This window comes from Haemaphysalis longicornis, unplaced genomic scaffold (genome assembly GCF_048455015.1).
Source record: "Haemaphysalis longicornis isolate Haplotype H1 unplaced genomic scaffold, Haemaphysalis longicornis Haplotype H1 scaffold_10, whole genome shotgun sequence".
In the NCBI taxonomy this organism is placed as follows: Eukaryota; Metazoa; Arthropoda; class Arachnida; order Ixodida; family Ixodidae; genus Haemaphysalis; species Haemaphysalis longicornis.
In genome coordinates this window covers 78341613-78360219 of record NW_027526204.1, presented here as the reverse complement: position 1 = coordinate 78360219, position 18607 = coordinate 78341613, and the positions used below count along the sequence as shown (strand labels likewise).

The 18607-nt window shown below is 46.3% G+C and overlaps 1 protein-coding gene across 1 annotated transcript; it reads right to left on the bottom strand.

Moving 5' to 3' along the window:
- Positions 1–13712: 13712 nt before the first annotated feature.
- On the bottom strand, positions 13713–18376 carry LOC144159909 (organic anion transporter 3-like). The gene is made up of 2 exons (XM_077691564.1): positions 17663–18376; positions 13713–13763 (listed from the first exon to the last, which is right to left on the bottom strand). The coding sequence occupies exons 1-2, from the start codon at positions 18374–18376 to the stop codon at positions 13713–13715; spliced, it is 765 nt and encodes a 254-aa protein (XP_077547690.1).
- Positions 18377–18607: the final 231 nt, after the last annotated feature.

The following is an 18607-nucleotide window of genomic DNA, read 5'->3' as shown; positions in this document are numbered from 1 at the left end:
CATGCGCAAAGCGCGCCTAACCTGGCTATTCCTTAAGGATTGACCCAGCGCTCGCTGGCTGTAGATGGCGCAGCAATGCAGTTTTGCGCCGCTCTTCCACGCGCTGCACATCCCGCGAACGTTTGCTTGAGACTGTACATTACAGCTTCGGCTTATGTGCCTAACGTCAAAAAAAAAAGTCTAATGCTGGATGCCCCGGCTACTGCCATGTCGCAATAATGAAGCACGTAGCTCAAATATTACTGTTATTCTTGGTATACACTTCACACGTGTTCTTGAACTCTTTCATGGTTCGTTCACGGAGAAATAGGCATAAGACAATACAAAAATGGCCGCATCTCTACTCCGTGGATGATGACTAGGGTGCGGAGTACGGGGAGTCGAAACGACATCCATGTTGCGCACCGAGTGACATTCGATTTGCGCCCCGACCGTCATTCGATTTGAGCCTAGAGTTGCGCCTTGCTTATTCCCTAAATAAAACTGCAACTCACGGCTCCAATCAAATTTCGCTTGATTTTTGCTTCATGGGGGTGCGCACACGGATGGACGCGGACGGCATTTGGAGGTCCCAAGGTACTCCGCACCCTTACAGGCGAAGGCGTAAGCCGTTTGAGTCTCGGGTACTAACTCATGGTCGTAGCCCAATGTTGTTGAGCTTGCACCCAATGTGGAAGACTAGAAAATCTGTCGACAACGCAGATGCACATGCGCGGCCGGTAAAGGAAAATTTAATTGAATTGTGATACATAGCCCAGCATGACCCGCCGGAGTGGACAAACGTGCTTGATATTCTCGCATGGTTAAAGAAATTATAGGCACAATAGATAACAAATGAGTTGGTGAGGTGTCTTGTGTGTTAGTGTGTGTTTTTGTGTTCTGTATAGTTAACAGGCAATAAAGAAAAAAAATGGTCGTAGCCCAATGGGTAAGACGCCTGACACTAACTCTCTCGTCTACAAGATACAGGCTCGAACCCTACTGGTGGCTATATGATCGTTTTCGATTGTAAATGCTATGCGCACGGACGCGGATGGACATTGTGCGGTCCCAAGGTACACCGCACTTAAAAAATTCATCAGGGCAGTTAGGTCTGCTAAAGTGCGTTGAAGGCTAAAGTAGCGCACTACGGATGACAACCTTACTGTCACACCCTATTTGTATCCCTTTATCCACTGGAGTTTCTTTGTCTTTCAATGCGAATTACTTTGACCAGCTCCTTTTCTGCTACACCATGTTTGCATCTCCTTCCACGGTTATATTTTTTCATTTTACGGCGCGAATCACGTAAGAAAGCGAACTGGCTTACGTCACAGCTTACCTAGCATCTGGTTCTGCCTGAATGGGGGCGCTTCTTCTACTCCCGGGCCATCACCCTAATGTTTAACGCTGCACGCCCTATTGCATTACTTTTGAGTTTCAGAAAAAAAAAAAACAGTTGTGCGAATGTTGAGTGGCTGGGGCATCATCTCGTCAGTGCTCCCGATTCCTGAACAATCCTCCAAGTGTGGAAGCGTTACGATTTAAGGGACAACAAAAGCAACTTTTGTTTTAACGCCGGCAACGTGTTGAGATCGCACAGAGGTAATGCGTCAGACCGATACTGTGTGGACCCGCGCTGAGATCGCATAAGAACGTACACATGTGTTCCTATTTACATTGAACAGCGGCGCCATTTTCGGGACCGGGCAACAGCGTTGGGTTTTTTCAGGATGAGACATTAAAGGTTTTCGCCATTAGCGGAGCCATGAAGACAAAATAGATGTTGGGTTTCTTAGAAAGACTGCCTGCTTAGTCCCGATAACACAGATACCAATATCATCGCAATCTTCGAAAAAATAACGGAGATATAAAGAAAACGCGTGAAGTAGACGCGACCCCCTAGCCAATTTTCTGCAACTTTTCTATAACGTCACCGAACATTTTTTGTGCGATTGGAGGCCGCCTAACTGACTTGTCGCGACGTCCCATGACTGGAGGTCTGTAATGGAGCCTCTAGTTCCATTTGACCGCATCACTTGAATGCTAACGTGCAGTTAACGCACTGAAAATTATAGTTTAAAGTTGGCCCGTATGACGTCATTCTTGCTTATAACACGTTACCGTGGCGCAAAATTTGAAAGTTTTTAAATACATCTTGCTTTTTTTTTCGTTCGAAAAACATCTTTCGTGGCTCTAATGGAACTGACTGAGATACTGAATCCTAGTGCTTTCAAATTAAACGAAGTTGTAATTTCCCTTCATGGCATCTTTAAGGAGCTATGATAAGTTCTAAAGCTTTAACAGTTGTTACGGACCTCTTTCAGTGGCACGATTACATGAACGGGCCTAGGGAAGATCACTCTTACTTATTTCTACTACAGACCGCATTGGGTTGTATTATCTGTAGTTAGGAGGTGCTTTTGTAAACTATCGGGGGGGGGGGGGGGCAGAGCAGGGGAGGGAGCGCAACGTCTGAGAATTGGATGCTGTTCCAACCATTCAGCGATATACGCACTTTTTGTTGGGACGGTGTTGTGTAGAATACTGGGCCTCCTCGAATATCAGTCCCGGATCGTCCGCGGACTGCCCGAGATGCGATCCGGCGCTCGATTTTCCAATTTATTCCTATAGGACTTTCGGTCCGAACACAGTCACCGGACTGCCCGTGGACCGTCCAGGACTGGTAAATCGAGGATGCCCACTATTGCACGGGTCACAAAATTTAACATGACGTGTGCGTGTTAAGTGCCCCCAATTGAGACCACTCTACGAGGCTCTAAAGAAGAAAGTCTTAGCCACTGCACATAAATGCTTCACGTGCAAGGAGGTATAAGTGTAGCTGCTGTCGTACAGTGTTCATTGTGGGTTATCATACATGAGAACAAGAAACGCCATAAATATTTCTGCTTAACTTTCCCGGCGCTAACACACAGCAAAGCAAGAATTCTTACCGAGCATGTCCCAGGCCCATGCTAAAATACCTCCTCGGGACACCACCACATAGTTGGTATTTGACCTTACGAGCAATCTGGTCGCACAAATGTGCCAAAAGCAGTACTGTTGTGTATGCAAGCATAGGGCCAGCTAGCTTATCCTGACATGCAATACAGCCGGAAGGCCTGAAAAATGAGCATATTACTGTGTCCGCAGAAGCTGATTTTGAGATATTCAAGCGCGGATTTTTATGTTTGTATAATCACGTACGCTGTCGCTATGTAACGCATTGCAGAAAAGCTAACTTTACACCAGGTATGTTGCAAAACGACGATGATGAGACGTTGGAATATCAAAGACTAAAAAAAAAAAGAGCAACGGGCCGGACAAGGAAGAACAACAGGACGATGCGCGGTTGATTTTCAAAGAAACAAGAATCACCGCAATTAACGGGACAAGGAAGAACCACAGGACGACGAAATTACCAAGAAGCCCAAATTTTTATCTTGTAGACGCACACAAAGGTCTTCAGGAAAGAAAAGCTTCCCGTTATTGGAACAGACCATGGTCCCTCATGTTGTCAAGCCGACGTCAATCGAATTGGGCATCCTCACATTTTTGACGTAGCTTGGTGTTCTAACAATTTGCCTCTTCAGAGAGGGCTTTAATTTTGTTTTAAAGCACGTAAATGGAGACACACAGTTATTTACAACGCCCGAGTGAAGTGAACGTGCGTGCGCTGCCTGTACTCTATTTCTACGTGAAGTATAATACGTTAATTTCACCCGCTCTAACGCAGGTGTCTTCAACCGAGCCCACGCCAACTGCGTGGTATTGCACATATGCCGGAACGGAGTGCAGACTTGCCCGGTCGGCCAGTACGACTTCATCATCCGCTTGGTGTCGAAGAAGGTACAACGGCGAACTCAGTACTGTTAATGCACCTCGAACGTTCAAGTTACGGAACCAACATGTTTCCAGTAGTGTCATCAATAATGTGCTGATCGAATGAATACATGTAATTTTTACTTTTTAATACCGCGGGAATTTTTCTGACCTGAGAAGAACAACTACGAAAACGACAAATTTTGCCAAAATGCGGCGCTGAAGTCCTTAACATCTGACGCGAAAGCTTAGGAGACCCAAGCACGCTCGTGCTCATTTTATATCTAAGGCCCGTCCTTTCTTTTTACCACGTAGATGGTTTGTCACCAACTAGTCTAAACTTCTGCGCACAATTGCTCTGCTCACATAAATAGCGAATCATACCAGCATTCACACAGTAGTGGACTGCTGTAACTCAGTTTGAAAAAAAATCCATTTTGCGTAGTTCCTGTCCTTACGTTTTTATAATTTTTTTACTTCCTTTAAATTTTATAAACTGTATCAAGCAGGCATTGATTTTGCCCCCTCTGTTCCCCACTAAAGGTGTACCGCACGTAACCCACACCTGCTACGTGCATGCTCTTTTAGTAGTCACATTTATATTAACAGCCGTGTTGCTTTTTTTTACTTTGAACTTAAACTGTTTTTTATTTGGTGCGCACTAAGTCGGCGCCTTCCCGCACGTGCAGACTTTCACGGAGTGGCTCAGGGACAGCAACCACTTTCCGGACCACGTCATGTTCCTGCTCAGCGTTCTCTTCGCCCTCAGCGTCATTCTGGTGCTCACTTTTGCATGGCTTCAGGCCAACAAGACTTTGGCGCACTCTTCCTGGATTCTGACTTTGCCACTTAACTTCGTGCTGGTGGTACAAAGCTTCACGTGGTTGGGTTTCGCCTTTTTCAGCCTCTGGTAGGTTTCTGCGGGAATCTGCTGAAGAAAAATGTAGTGTTTTCGGTTTTTAGAAACATGTAGCCAACAGAAATGCTTGTCTATTCCGGTAGCCTTGCACAAACGTTTGCCACAACCTCGAAATATGTTTGTGAGTGAGGTTGTGTAATCCTGATTGGTATTGAACGTAAAACACCAGGCAGAACAATCTGCAAACTCTATGTTTGTTCAACATTTCGCTTCATTGGAGTAACCACTAGTAGGAATTTCAGGGCAAGATATATTGTAGTGGTGCGCGAACCCCTTCCTCAAAGAGAAATACACCATGTTAGTAGCCTTGCACAAAAAAAGCCGCATACAAAGTGCATAGTTTTTTAGACTACACCTTTTTATGAAACGTTGACTGTTTTTCGCGTGCAGTTGACGCTTAAAAAGTAGCGTAAATAATCATTTCCCGGTGTTGTTCGACGACGCATGTAAACTTAGCGACAACAATAAAGCTCCGGCGCTTTTCAAATCACTTCCCATTGGGTTAATAAAGCATGTTAATGTTAATAAAAATGGTGTTAGTAAGGCCTGCCATTTTCGAATAACTTCCTAGCAGCTACAAATTCGCTAATAACTCGATTGTACTGTGCCACTAGAAACAAATTTTCATGGAATGGTATAATCATCTATCATGTTCAACGGAGATTCATCGTTCGACAAATTACTGTACAGCCAGGCAAGTCTAGTGATTTCTGCATATTCGTCTGCCAGATTACACCTATGCTCAGCTTTGCTAGCTTAAAATAATAACGTCGTTAATTATTCTAATAATTTTCTCCACCTTAGCATAAAAAACATGCTGTAAACATTCACGTCCTCATGTAATAGAGTGCAGCGACCACTCGTAACGCGGAAACCCTGCTGAATTCAGTGACGGGATTTAAGCGGCAGTGGACAATCGTTTATAATTTATTACTAATGCGCCGATCCAAAAGGGGGCATTGTAAAGAAATACGATCACGTTATGGACTGGAATCATGTTATGGACTACCTGTTTCGTCTAGGCTCAATGTGGGATCACGCCATATTGTGCACCACAATTTCTCATTTGCCCATCTTTTCCCTCTTTTCCCCTTTTCCCCGTGAGTGTCTGCGGAAGTGAAAGCTTGTAAATAAAAAATATTTCCTTGGCATACAACAAGCAGTAGAACATTCCAAATCGTTCCGACTTCGTTCATCAAAGTTCGAAGCCCGTCAGGTATGACAAATATCTAAAACTTGTTGAAATTAAGAATTATGAAAGTTATTTATGAGGGAAGCAATAGGGTCAAGTAAACGTGTCTATTCAAACCTACGCAGGCTCTACAGGAAGGCGTACCTGGACTGGAAGAGCCACTATGTGCCGCCTCCTACACGGAACATAGACGCGGAGCCACTGCAGATCTCTAACTATTCTGTTTTGCGTGAGGATAATCATACTGCGGTAGCGGATGCACCGCCGTAAACGAACTCAAGATCTGCCTCGTACTTTTGCTTCGTTTCGGGAATCTGCCGGAAGGAGAAATAACAGGGGTTTATCTACCAGGTTCTAGTTCTGACGTTTACATTTATTAGGTCTAATCGCTGTGCTTTTTTCATTATATATCAGCTAATTGATACTCGTCCAGCAAGGATTTCTAAGACACATTAAAACAAATTGATGTCACCCACTCGCGTCGTTACATGTAATTGTGTGCCAGTGCGTCATCTGAATCATACACGACAATGGGTTTTTAGAGCTCGTTAGGCATTATTTACTCGTTGCATGCTTTCACACAAAGTACTCTGTTGGTGTGCGCATTACCGTAATGGCGGAAAACAACTGATCAACCAATATATCTTCGTTTTCATTGCTATCAGAGTTTGCGAACATTAAAGCAAATTGAGAGCAGCAGTGAGGTGACCGATCGTGAACCAGGGAGGTTTCGCAGCAGGTAGACTTCATAATAATATATAATTTCAGCCTTCAAATTTTGTTAAGAGAAGAAATTAGGAACTGTTGAAAACATTCTTTTATAGGTCCCAAATTATAAATGAAAAATATGTCAAACTCTTGCTTACTTGGGCGTTACGTGATGTTTATACGGCTAGTGTTGTATTTGTGGTGTCCGATAACAAAAGGTTCGCACGCTCCATGTGTCTTCGAAGCGCGCGGCACGCTATTATAGCACGAGGCATGGGAAAACAAACGTCACGGTGTGCGCGCTATCTGATTCAGCCGCAACCAAAGTCGCACAATATTTAAAACATGCTTTCGACATCAGGCTCTTAAGTTTCAACTCTGGTGAATGCATCTTGAGTAAAATAGTTGGGAAGGGACACCATCTTCAAGATAAAAAGATGGCTTCGTTCTCAATCTTATACATATAATTTGGATTGGCATTTTGAGTCGCTTAGTTAATACTAGCGACTATTTCAAAATTACTACGGTCATAATTTTTAAGTACGCGCGTATTTTTAAGTGATCACCGCCATCAACGCTAACGAGTGATTGAACAATTTTTAATAATCGAGCATCAAGTGCTCAAGTTAGGGAACCAGCCCGGCGGTAGACAACCCTGCCAAGGATGCACTGGCTTCAACCGAACATCCAAGTTCCCTTCATCACTTATTGCTGGTGACCGACTCTGGGCCGGTCAGGTACGCAATCTAGAGCTTCTACTAAGCAGCGATCTTGGGAGGGGTGTTGGGAGATGTTGGCGTTTCCATACATGACGGGACACAGTGGCAAGTAGGGGGCACAAATTACGCGTAGTGACGTATCAGGTGGAGTATATGGCATGGACGAGGGCGCTGTTATGATATTTATCATTCTGCAGGCTGCGAAAGAAGGTGGCATTTTTCTGTGTAAGGTGCGGCTGCAATGACGGATGCTTTCTTTGTTCTTTGTGGAAATATGGCAACATTTTGGTGTAGTTGAGCACCAGTGTCGTCTTAGCAACGGCAGGTGAACTATGTCCCTTTTGGGAAGTGGCCCGGAGTATATGTGCTGGACAATGGACATGTGCTGCCGCATTATCCTCACGGTATTCGGGTATGGTTATACATAATACGGTATTTTATGGAGCTTTACAATGACCTTTAGGGTGAAGAGAGCGGTGTTCGATATAAGAGTACTTTGGTAATTACGGCAGAGACAATGTCAGTGAACGTAAACTAGGAATAATAACAGTTACATAACAAGACGCCCAAGGCGAGTAGAGCCTAAATGATTCCCTTGGCATGTTTCGGCTTCAGAACATTGTTTGTATAAGTTCAATATGGAAGTAAAGATCCCTTTCTGACTTGCTGATAGATTAGTGGTAGAGTGAGGGCAAATAAAAAAGATTAATTGTTTTACATTTGTTTTTCTGTTTTTCTTATTTGTTCGCTTTTCAAATTTGTGACCGACTATTTCCATTTACCCTACCATAACGAACAAAGTTGCAAATTCGGTCAAATCTTAATTTCTGTAGAACTGCAGTGAAGTACACAGTTTTGTGTCTTTCCCGCTGTTTTATTTCGTATTTGGAACATCCTTTTGGAAACCGTTTTGTTTATTATTCTGTTTTTGGTTAGATGCAAAAAATGCATATATTTTTATTCTGTCGAAGAATTTATGTATATTTTTAAAATTTTTGTGTGGATTGGTTCTTGAAACCTTCGTTAACTAAATATCTCCGTTTACACTGTTATCACGACTAAAAGTGTTACTTCCACCAAATCTGTATTTCTATGGTAATGCAGTGTGTTATACCGTTGGCTCATGTTAGCAATTTTTATTTGCATTTTGTACGTTCCTTTCCGCAGTTTCTTTGTTTATACTTGTGTTTTTTCGGGGAGGTGTACGATATGCATATTTGTGACTTTGGCAGGTGATTATTGCAAATTTTTGTCTATTTTTCTCTTTGTTGATTTTTCGAAAATCTGCTTGACAGTTTGCGTTGTTATAACGATAAGGTTGTTAGTTCCCCCAAACCTGCACTTTGTAGAAATGCAGGGATGTACCCGGTCAACTTTTTTTTTTGCCTTTTTAACACGTATTTTCAAAAATCTTTTGCGGGCACTTCTTGTTTAGTCTGTTTTTTTGAGGTGACGTATGAGGTGCCTATCTTTTATTTTGTCATAGTGTCACGCAGCCAAGGACGACACAGTTGACTCGAAGGTAAAACAAGTTTATTGGAGCGAACTTGTGCTTCTCTAACTACACAAAGACTAAGAGGGGTGAAGCAGTGCTCTTTAAAGTGACGTGCTGAAGGGAGTACCGGAGAATCGAATACCGCACCACCCGCTCTGCAGGCGTTTATCTTTCCGCGCGAGTGTTTGTGGAACGGTCTAATTGCATCCAGAACACTGTAGTTCAAAGATTAATATTCTAGGCTGGTGACATTATTTCAAAACACTCACCCTATCAAAGGTGATAACACATGCGGCCTAAAAAATAAAGAATGGAACAAGCGCTTCACTTGACCTGCAGATAACAGCTTTTACACAGCGCGGCGCCGTCGGTGCGGCAAAACCAAAACATAAACAAACACAATGCATGCTTCGCGGCATTACCCCCTTTCTAAGTGCATCGCCCCGATGCTCAAATAAAAAGACAGTCCGAACAGACATCATCACCAAAAAAAGAGTCCATCATCTTGTGTAGTGAGGATTTATGCGAACCACGTGTACGCCTTCAGGCCACGTGCGTCGTCGGGACGTTTCGAAATCGCTGCCAGGGATCACCACGGAGGTAAAATGGCCAGCACGTCGAAGAACCAAGTTGGGTCCGAAATACCGTCGCAGAAGCTTCTTACTGAGTCGCGTCGTTGGATTGGATTGCAAACCCATACACGATCACCTGGGTGGTACTTGGGGTCTCGGCGTCGGAGATTAAAGCGTCTCGCATCCACTAGCTGCTGGTATGTTGCACAAACTCAAGCGAGCTGGCGGGCTACCTCCGCACCCTGAAGGTATCGTTAGACGTCGGTATTGAGGTCGTCGTCTTCTACGTGCGTAAGCATGGCGGCAAGCATCGTGCTCGCCCCTCTTGCATAGAAAAACTCGAACGGTGTCATCCGCGTAGTTTTTTGGATAGCCGAGTTGTTCGCAAACGTTACATACAGGATCACCTTGTCCCAAGTCTTATGTTCAACGTCGATGTACATAGATAGCGTATCCACAATCGTCTTGTTGAAAAGTCCCGTTATTCTTTTCGTTTGGAGGTGGTACGCCTTCGTCATCCGGTAATCCGTGTTGCTGTAGCGTAAGACTCCTTCCATAAACCCCTCAGTAAATATCATTCCGCGGTCCGTGATTAGGACTTCAGCGGCTCCATGTCGCAGAACAACTTGGTTTATGAAGAACTTTGCGACTTCTTGTGTAGACCCGCATGGAAGAGCGGCGGTCTCTGTGTAGCGCGTCATGTGGTCGCTCGCTACGACAATACACATGTTCTCGGATCGTGACGTAGGGAATTGGCACAGAAGGTGCATTCCAATATGTTGGAAGGGCCTCGATGGGACGGTGATCGGCTGCAGAAGCCTGGCGGGTCTCGTCGGCGGCGTTGTTTGTCGCTGGCAGTCACGCCAGCTCCGGATGTAGTGGTACACATCGGTTGTAAGGCGGGGCTAGTAGTACTTCGCCTTGATTTTTCTAATAGTTCGTGCTGTGCCGAGATGTCCGCATGGCTGGTCCCCGTGGCACGCTTTTAAAATTTCGTCCCAAAGGTGTGCAGGGATTATTCTGCAGGATACAAAAAAATAATTTGTTTTTGTTCCAGGGATGAAATTTTTATTCAGGAGGACAGAGTTTTTGAGTGCTGGTAAGTTGCGCTTGAAGGCCCCAGGCAGGGCGACATATAGTCTTCCGAGGTAGTCGATTATGACGAGTAACTCGGGGTCGGCACGCTGTTGGGCGGGAACACCAAAACAAATAAACAAACCCAATGCATACTTCGCCGCTTCAGTATTCTTCGAGTTGTTAGGGGAGCACAAGTTCGCTCCAATAAACTTGTTTTACTTTCGAGTCAACTGCGTCTGCTTTGGTTACGTGACATCTGGTAGAGGTGCTGGGTACGCACCCTTCATGCTCCCTACGCTTTCTGGAAACCCAAAAGCCAGCTCAAGCCGAGCAAGCCGCTGACATCAAGGTTTACCAGCCGAGTTTGGTCTTCTACCAGAACCAACCAAGATAGAAATTGCTGCAACCGACAACATGGTGCAACAAGCCACTCCTCCTAGCGTCCTGCAACATCCCCGGGAACCACCATTGTTTGGCAGATCCCCCGGTGAAGACCCTGAGGACTGGTTGGACAAAGTGGAGACCGTCCGGATCTTTAACAGATGGGGTGACGGAGAAACGTTTCCGCATGTGTAGTTCTACTTGGAGGATGCAGCTGGAACTTGGTCCGAGAACCATGAAATCTCCCTGACTGACTGGACTCTCTTTAAAGACGAGTTCCTTAAAATGTTCGCTCCCGTCGGAAGGAACGAGCCGAACGTTTTCTAGAAACACGTACGCAACACCCCACCGAAGGGGCAGTGATCTTTGTTGAGGAGATTAATAGATTGTTTCGCCGTGTGGACCCGTAAATGGCAGAAGAAAAGAAACTAAGGTTCCTGATGCGACGGGTAAGGCAAGAGCTTTTTTTCTTGGCTTGTTCGTAACCCTCCTAAGATGGTGGCTGAATTCGTGTGTGCCGAAGCCGCAATGGAGAAGAAGTATGAAGTCAGAACGAGGCAGTATGACCGCCCAGCGAATGCGTCAATTTCGTTGACGATCGGTGCCGACGCCACCACACTACACTAGACCATCCGTGCAGTGCTGAGGGAGGAGCTGCGGAAATTTATCCCGACGACGCCACAACCCAAGTCGCTTCCCTGAGAGACTTGGTCAGGGCAGAAGCTCAAAACGCTTTGGGAACTTCTACGTCATCCGAAGTACCCCGCCAGCCACAAGCTATGACCTACTCCGCAGCTGTTCGTCGGCCAAGCCCTGCTCCAACACGTCGTCAAGAGGCCCGATGTACCGCCACCCACTGTCCCCCGCCCGATCCCCTGATTCCGAAACCAGACGCTGAGAAAGAGGGACCTGTGGCAAATACCGGATAATTGTCCTCTGTCTACCACTGCGGTGGGGCTGACCACATCTATCGTCGCGGCCCATGCAAGAGATTCGGACTGCGTAGTTTCTCCGTCGACTCAACCCGCCCTTACCCTTGCCCACGACCACGTGAGATTGACGGGTATCGTAATAAACAAGCAGCGGCCCCTCCCAATTCAACCATTCGCCGTCATCATACCCAGCACCTCACCAGATATCATGTAGCCAAAGACGACCCAGTTGACTCGAAGGTAAAACAAGTTTATTGGAGCGAACTTATGCTCCGTTAAGAACTAAAAGAATACAGAGGCGGGGAACCAGCAGTCTTACAAAGTGACGTGTGCAGACGAGTGTCGGCGAATCGATTACCGAGACATCCTTTATATCGACGTTTATCTTCCGGTAAGAGTGTTATTCTAACCGTGGAATTATACCCAGAACACTGTAGTTTTAACAAGAATATTCTAGGCTGGTGATGTTAGTTCAAAACACTCTCCCTATCAAAGGCGATAAAACATGCGGCATAAAAAAATTACACCATCTTCCCGTGGGGAACCCTGATGAGGATGCGAAGCATCATGGCGGTTCCGTGTGGTTCCATTGTGTTGCAGTTCTGTTGAGTGATCTGGTTTTTACTAGCGCCAGAGGGAATTGCGCGTCCGGGTCCACACCGGTGGCAAAGGCACGCAAGTGCGGTTGTGTTACGGTGAGTAGGCGGTGGTTCTCGAGGCGCCGAAACTCGTCCATCATGTTCTTGTCGATGTTGTCCCTGCGGTAGATTCGGTAGTCTCCGTCAGCTTTGGTGAGGTAAAGGTTGCTGACATTGGTGCACCGGCTGAGAGCAATGTACACGCCCTCCTCTTCGCAGCTTTGTCTTCTCGTTCTTCTTCTTCTTCGGCGGTTCCCCTACGGGAAGATGACGACGGTGGTTGAACACAAACCTATCTCGTGATGGATTGTTTGGTTGGCCAATCCCTAGGGGCATCCTGCCACAATCAGCATCAGAGGCGCTGCGGACGGGGCTGGTTGAGCTGCAACGCGCGTGGCGCTTCCCGCCACAGCTTTCCCACGGGAAATTCAGCATACCCGTCCAAAGTTTTCAGTTTGTCGTTTCCGTTGACGTTCAGCTTCGCGTGCCTTCTTTGTATCAGTAGCTTCTTGACGTAGTTTGAATGAGTCAAGAACATTAGGCGTGTTCGTAGCACTTGCTCCTGTCCCGGATTTGTAGCGTAGTGGGAAGAGCACCGCGTACCTCCCGTTGCGGCCAGAGAGTCGTGGGATCGAAACCGGGCGCCGCTGACTATTTCTTTTTTTTATAGTGTAGTATCGCGGAGCTGTGGGTGTAAGGAGGAGAGTAGCGCATGCGCAGTGAGCGTGTGGACGGCGCCGCCATCAACTGCGGAGGACCAGGCGAGCCTAAGAAATGCTCCGCATTTAAAAATAAAAAAATAGATCACGCGCTTCACCTCGCCCACGGATAACACCAGTATCACTGCCCAACGCAGCCGGACGTCAAAACCAAAACATCAATAAACAAACCCAATGCATGATTCGTGGCGATTTTTTTGTGAAGTCATTTCTTTTTTGTGAAGCAGCCGCAAAATATTTTTTTATTTATGTCATGCGTTTCTCAAAGCCCCTTTTCGTCCTCAGGATCAGCTTAACTGACCCCAGCTCTCTCAAAGATGTAGGCGTCGGACAGCATTCCGGTAGCGGGAACATCGGCCTGGTACAGCGCAAAGTTGCCATTCACAACTGCGTTTGGCGTGAAATGGCAGCTAAGCGTTCGAACAACTACCTTTTCCTCTGCCTGCTGCAGATTTTTGCCTTCTGTCCTCTATGTGAAAATTTTGAGATATCTGCGGTCCCCCCAAAAAAACATTTCCAAGAATTCTCCACAGCAGCTCTCACTGGCTCGGCTTCACCTTCACTCGCTGGGAATTATGAGCGAACCGCTGTCCTCGAAGCCTTGTTGTTCCTGTGAGCAAAAAAAATCAGAAAGCAAAAAAAAAAAAAAGAGTTGCCGAGGTGTCTGCTCTGTATACAATGCCTGCGCACACATTTACGCGATAATTATCTCCATTCACAACCAATTCGCCAAGCCAGTGTGAGATTGTTTTTAACCGCGAATCTGTTTAGAAAACCGTAATTTTTCATGTCCGCAGTTAAAAATATCAAAAAAGTGTAGAGCGCGTGCACGTCAGCGCAGGCGTCGTGGCGACCGCCCAGCAGTAAATAAAGCGACAGAAATGCCTAGAGCTCGTGTGTGCGTGCCTCGCGGCGACCGCGCATCGTATAGGGAGAATGTCTGTCAAGCCAAGGATATCCGCTTGGGTAGGTGGGCCAAGATTGGCAATATATATATGTATATATATACTGTAGAGCGAACAGGCGAATGGGTAACAAACAAACTTTATTGATGTTTCGGCCTGGGCATATTCTGACCGGGCATATATATATATATATATATATATATATATATATATATATATATATATATATATATATATATATATATATATATATATATATATATATATATATATTTATATATATATATATATAACCTCTAGCGTTCGCCGTAATCGTGGCAAACGCTTGCACGGAACGAAAAGACACGTCATAGAGTACCGCCCTTCAAGGTGATGTCCAATGATTAGCACGTCCAAAAAAAGATGACTATAAGTGTTGCTAATACTTATAGCAACAATGACAGAGTAGGGGTCGTTGCGCCAGTGACGAAGCAAATCGCCTGGAATCGTAGACTCAACGTTCATGATGGTCGTGAAGGTTTCGTACAGCTTCACTACCTTCAAGACTTAGTGAGAGCTTCTTTCATTTTTCACATACGCCGATGTGCAGTAAATAGAGCTCAATTGGCTAACCTTTTCGGAAAATGGTACGCTTCGATCTCGCACGCAGCTCGGCGTCAGAAGGAGAGCTAAAAAATCTGAAAAAATTTAGAGTATAATGCGCAGCATTCTTATGCCACTTGTCAAGAGTGTGAGTTCCTTAGAGCCAAATATGACTGTATTTTGAATACACACGCCTTCTGACGTGCTTTTGAGGACTTGAGGCGTGAAATGTGTAGGATGCAAATGTTTGATCTCGTCGAGTTATTTTTGTAAAAATATTGTTTTCCGTTTTTTATGTTTTTCAAAACTCTGTCCGACAGATTATATTCATTTACGCTATTATAATTATTAGAGGTGGAACTTCCACCAAATATTCATCTTTATGGAAACGAGGGGCGTTACACGGTCCTGGCTGTGGAGGCACAGGCCAGTTATTAGCAACGTTTTTTCGGCGCTTCCTCTGTAGCCAGACGGGCAGGCAGGAACGCAGTAACAGCATGTCCGTCCACACGAAATTTTTCGTCACTCACAAAATGCCAAGTCCATTTCAGCAGCCCCACGACACGTAAAGCGAAAGCACACTGCTGATAACGCGGTGAGCGTCCACTTCATGTCGAACGCCCTCCGACCACTTCCCTGGCTGCAGATGATGATGATGATGATTACTATTGGTTTCCCCTTTGTAGTGGGGTGATGACATGTCATCTTACCAAAAAGGACTAATATGTCCATGTTTTACACTCTTGGGTAAATACTAGCGCTGCTTAGAGCAGGCACAAAAGCTTATTATGCACAAAATATTTTTTTTCCTGTTACAGGTGGTAACTGTCCTAGGAAATATTCCCCTCTGTGCTTTTCGTCCACCAGCATTCTAATCTTCTTTTCGTCCCCTCTACAGCCTTGAACTTAACTTCCTCTGTGTCACCCTTAAATCCTATATAGGGCTTCTGGAAGCCCAATATTTCCTTCATGTAGATTTGGAAGGATACCCTCACATTCCAACACTATCTATGTGCCGCATAGTTTGTTTTTTTTCCGTTGACCATGTATACCCCATCATTTTGTGAATACTTCCCCACAGATCTCTTAGTTCGTAGGCAACGTGCTCTAGCCTCAAAAAGCGAAGCACTGCCCTGGAATTATCTTACAAATTTCCCTTTCTGATGTTCAATTTCTCAGCCCTGTACATCTCTGTACATCTCTAACTCCGATCACTTGAGCGCCGCACCGCGGCTTCCATGGGCAGCACACCAAGGTCTCTAACAGCGTGACGGCGGAGATTCATGACTAGATCAGCATTGAATGACTGTGCGTCTATAGACGCATAGTCATGAATTCTAGACCTTAGTCGAGCGGAGTCATTGTGCATCCCAGGCTCGGCTGAGAGCGTCGCTCTGCCCGTTCGAACTGTCATGTTAGCACGCCAAAAATGCCGCTGCCCCTATCATCACTGTCATCTGCTCACCATGCATTTTGCAGTTTTCTATTGCCTTTCTATCGTCTAAACGGAGGCAACTCCCCCCGCAAGCCGCTCATTCATCGCGCTATGACTTAACGGACGCAGATTTTAGGCGCCTTCTGACAATGGAACGCAAAACACAAACACAAAAATTTGTTAAATAAAATATTAGGTGAGCGAGTTTATTTACCTAATATATTATACAACAGAGCCCACGCTGCGTCACCAGAGGTATTCAGGTGCTGAAGCAACAATCCTCTCAAAATGGACAAAATAATGTTGAACGCTCGGAGAGGGGCCGATAAAAATGAATTATACCGGCATGATTTGTACGAAATGCCCTCTTATGTGAACCTAATTTTTGTCGCTTCGGGGGACATACCGAGTGGGTGCACACGAGAAATGCAATTCACCAAGAGAAATGTAGTACGTCTATATCATTCTCAATGAGATGGGGGGGTTGGGAAATGAGATGCACCGATAAGTGTCACCCGTCAGCTAGAACAGTCACTGCCAAAAGAAAAGTAACTATGGAGTGCGAGTTCTGCGTTTCTTCGGAGTGTTCTTTGGGGATTTCTTGTTAAGACGCAGGGGTGAGTATGAGTTAGGAGAATTCTTTGGGGATGTCTTGTTAAGACGCAGCGGTGAGAGTGAGCACTTCATCGCATCTACCGGGCTCATAAATCGTCTGCTGTCCATCGAAGACGCGGGTGTGGGGTCCGCGTCTGCCAGCCTCGCGTAGGTGCCGTACTCCTGCGGCAAGTATTGGAAGCAATAGGCCGCAGAATACTCCAGTGATGCGATAAGCAGAAAGGCAAGGTCCTCACGGTGGATTCGTGTGAGCAATGGCAAAAAAAATCCGACTGTACCACCCAACCGAGCACCTACAAAGTACAAGCACACTGCAACGGCCCGAATTGGGGTCGGGAAGAGTTCGATGACGTAGACAATGTTGAGAAGTATCGTGGCGTTGGAAGTAGCCTCCGCCAGGATGAGGACGACACTGCTCACGACGTCTAACAATGATACCCAGATTGCGGCGAGCGCAGCAATGCTTCCAAGGAGAGACAGGGTGCCGATGTTCACGAAGGCTATGCTAATGAGCCTTGTCCTGTCTGTCAAGTTGCCAAACTTCAACACGAAGCAGTATGCAAGGAGATTGGCGCATATTGAAGCCCAGTCCATCCACCGAAATACTTTGCTCTTTCTGACTCGTAAAAGAAGCAACGAGCGGTATGCTACAATAACGCAAAACGAAGACAAGCACATGATCGCCGCTCGACGCCGCGCAACTCTTGCCATGTCCGCGGCCCGTGTTGTCCTTACATCCATGCCAATTTCTGTCTTGAGTCTGCGTTCAACCCTTTCCAGAAGGAGAGTGACGCCGTCGCTCTGTACACGATTCAACTCTGCGGCTCTGCGCATGGCGCGACCCGCCGCTTCGAGCCTTCGGCTGGCAATAAGCCACCGAGGAGACTCCACCGCGAGAAGAAAAATGACTGTGACGAGAAGCGTGGGTGCCACAGCGAGCAGCTGAATGTGAAACCAGTGGAAGAGCCGTACCCATTTGAGGATAACAGTCCAGGTATCGGCCAGCGAGTGGCCCATCAGGAGGGCCACGGATAATAAGGTCGATCTTCGTGAGCACGAGGCAGCCTCTGCCAGCATGGTACCTGTCACTGCGTAAAGCGAGATGGTGCACCCGGAGAGGAGGAACCTGGTCCCTAAGTACACGGGGTATGACGGTGCAAAACAACTGGCCAGGGTGGCCACCATCAAAACACTGGCAGAGCCCAGGACTACCGGCAATCGGCCGAAGGTGTCTGCGATGTAGCCCGAAGTCAGAAGGAATACTATGGAACCAGCCATGAATGCAGCGTTGCCGAGCAGCTTCAGTGAACGCCGGTAGCACACCATGTTCCACTCACTGACGATACTTGTGTTGACCCGTTCGAGGTCGTAGTCCCAAGCATCGCACTCCACGACTGTGGTGTCATTGGGGTCTCCGGGGTTGGCGTAGACGGTGCATTGGCTGTACCGCCCATCCGGCTTGAGGGGAATGGCGATGCTTTTCCACGTGTTGGCAGAGAGATTCCAGCCAGCGGGCTGCCTGCACCAGTGGTCGACATCAGTCGAGATGAGTGGGAAGGCAATCGCGTGGGTAAGCATGACAAAATTGGCGATGGCTGTGAAGAGGACAACGCGGTTTTGGAAGTGACCGCTTCCGAAGGCTTCTTCGCAGTCAAAACCTTCGCTGGTTTCGATGTCGACGATCATGAAACCCTTCGGGGAAAGGCATGGGAACGGTCTGTTCTCGGTCAGTTGAGGCATATTAGTTCGGGTGGCGAAAAAGCAAGGACCATGGGCACACGTTCGTTGCAGTCTACCGCTGCTTGTTCTGTGCGCGTGCCTTACTTGAGAATGATGATGATAATCTTCATGTTTTACCAATGACACATTCCGAAAACAAAATACGTCAGTTAACCTGGTTGTTTGACAAAAGGTATG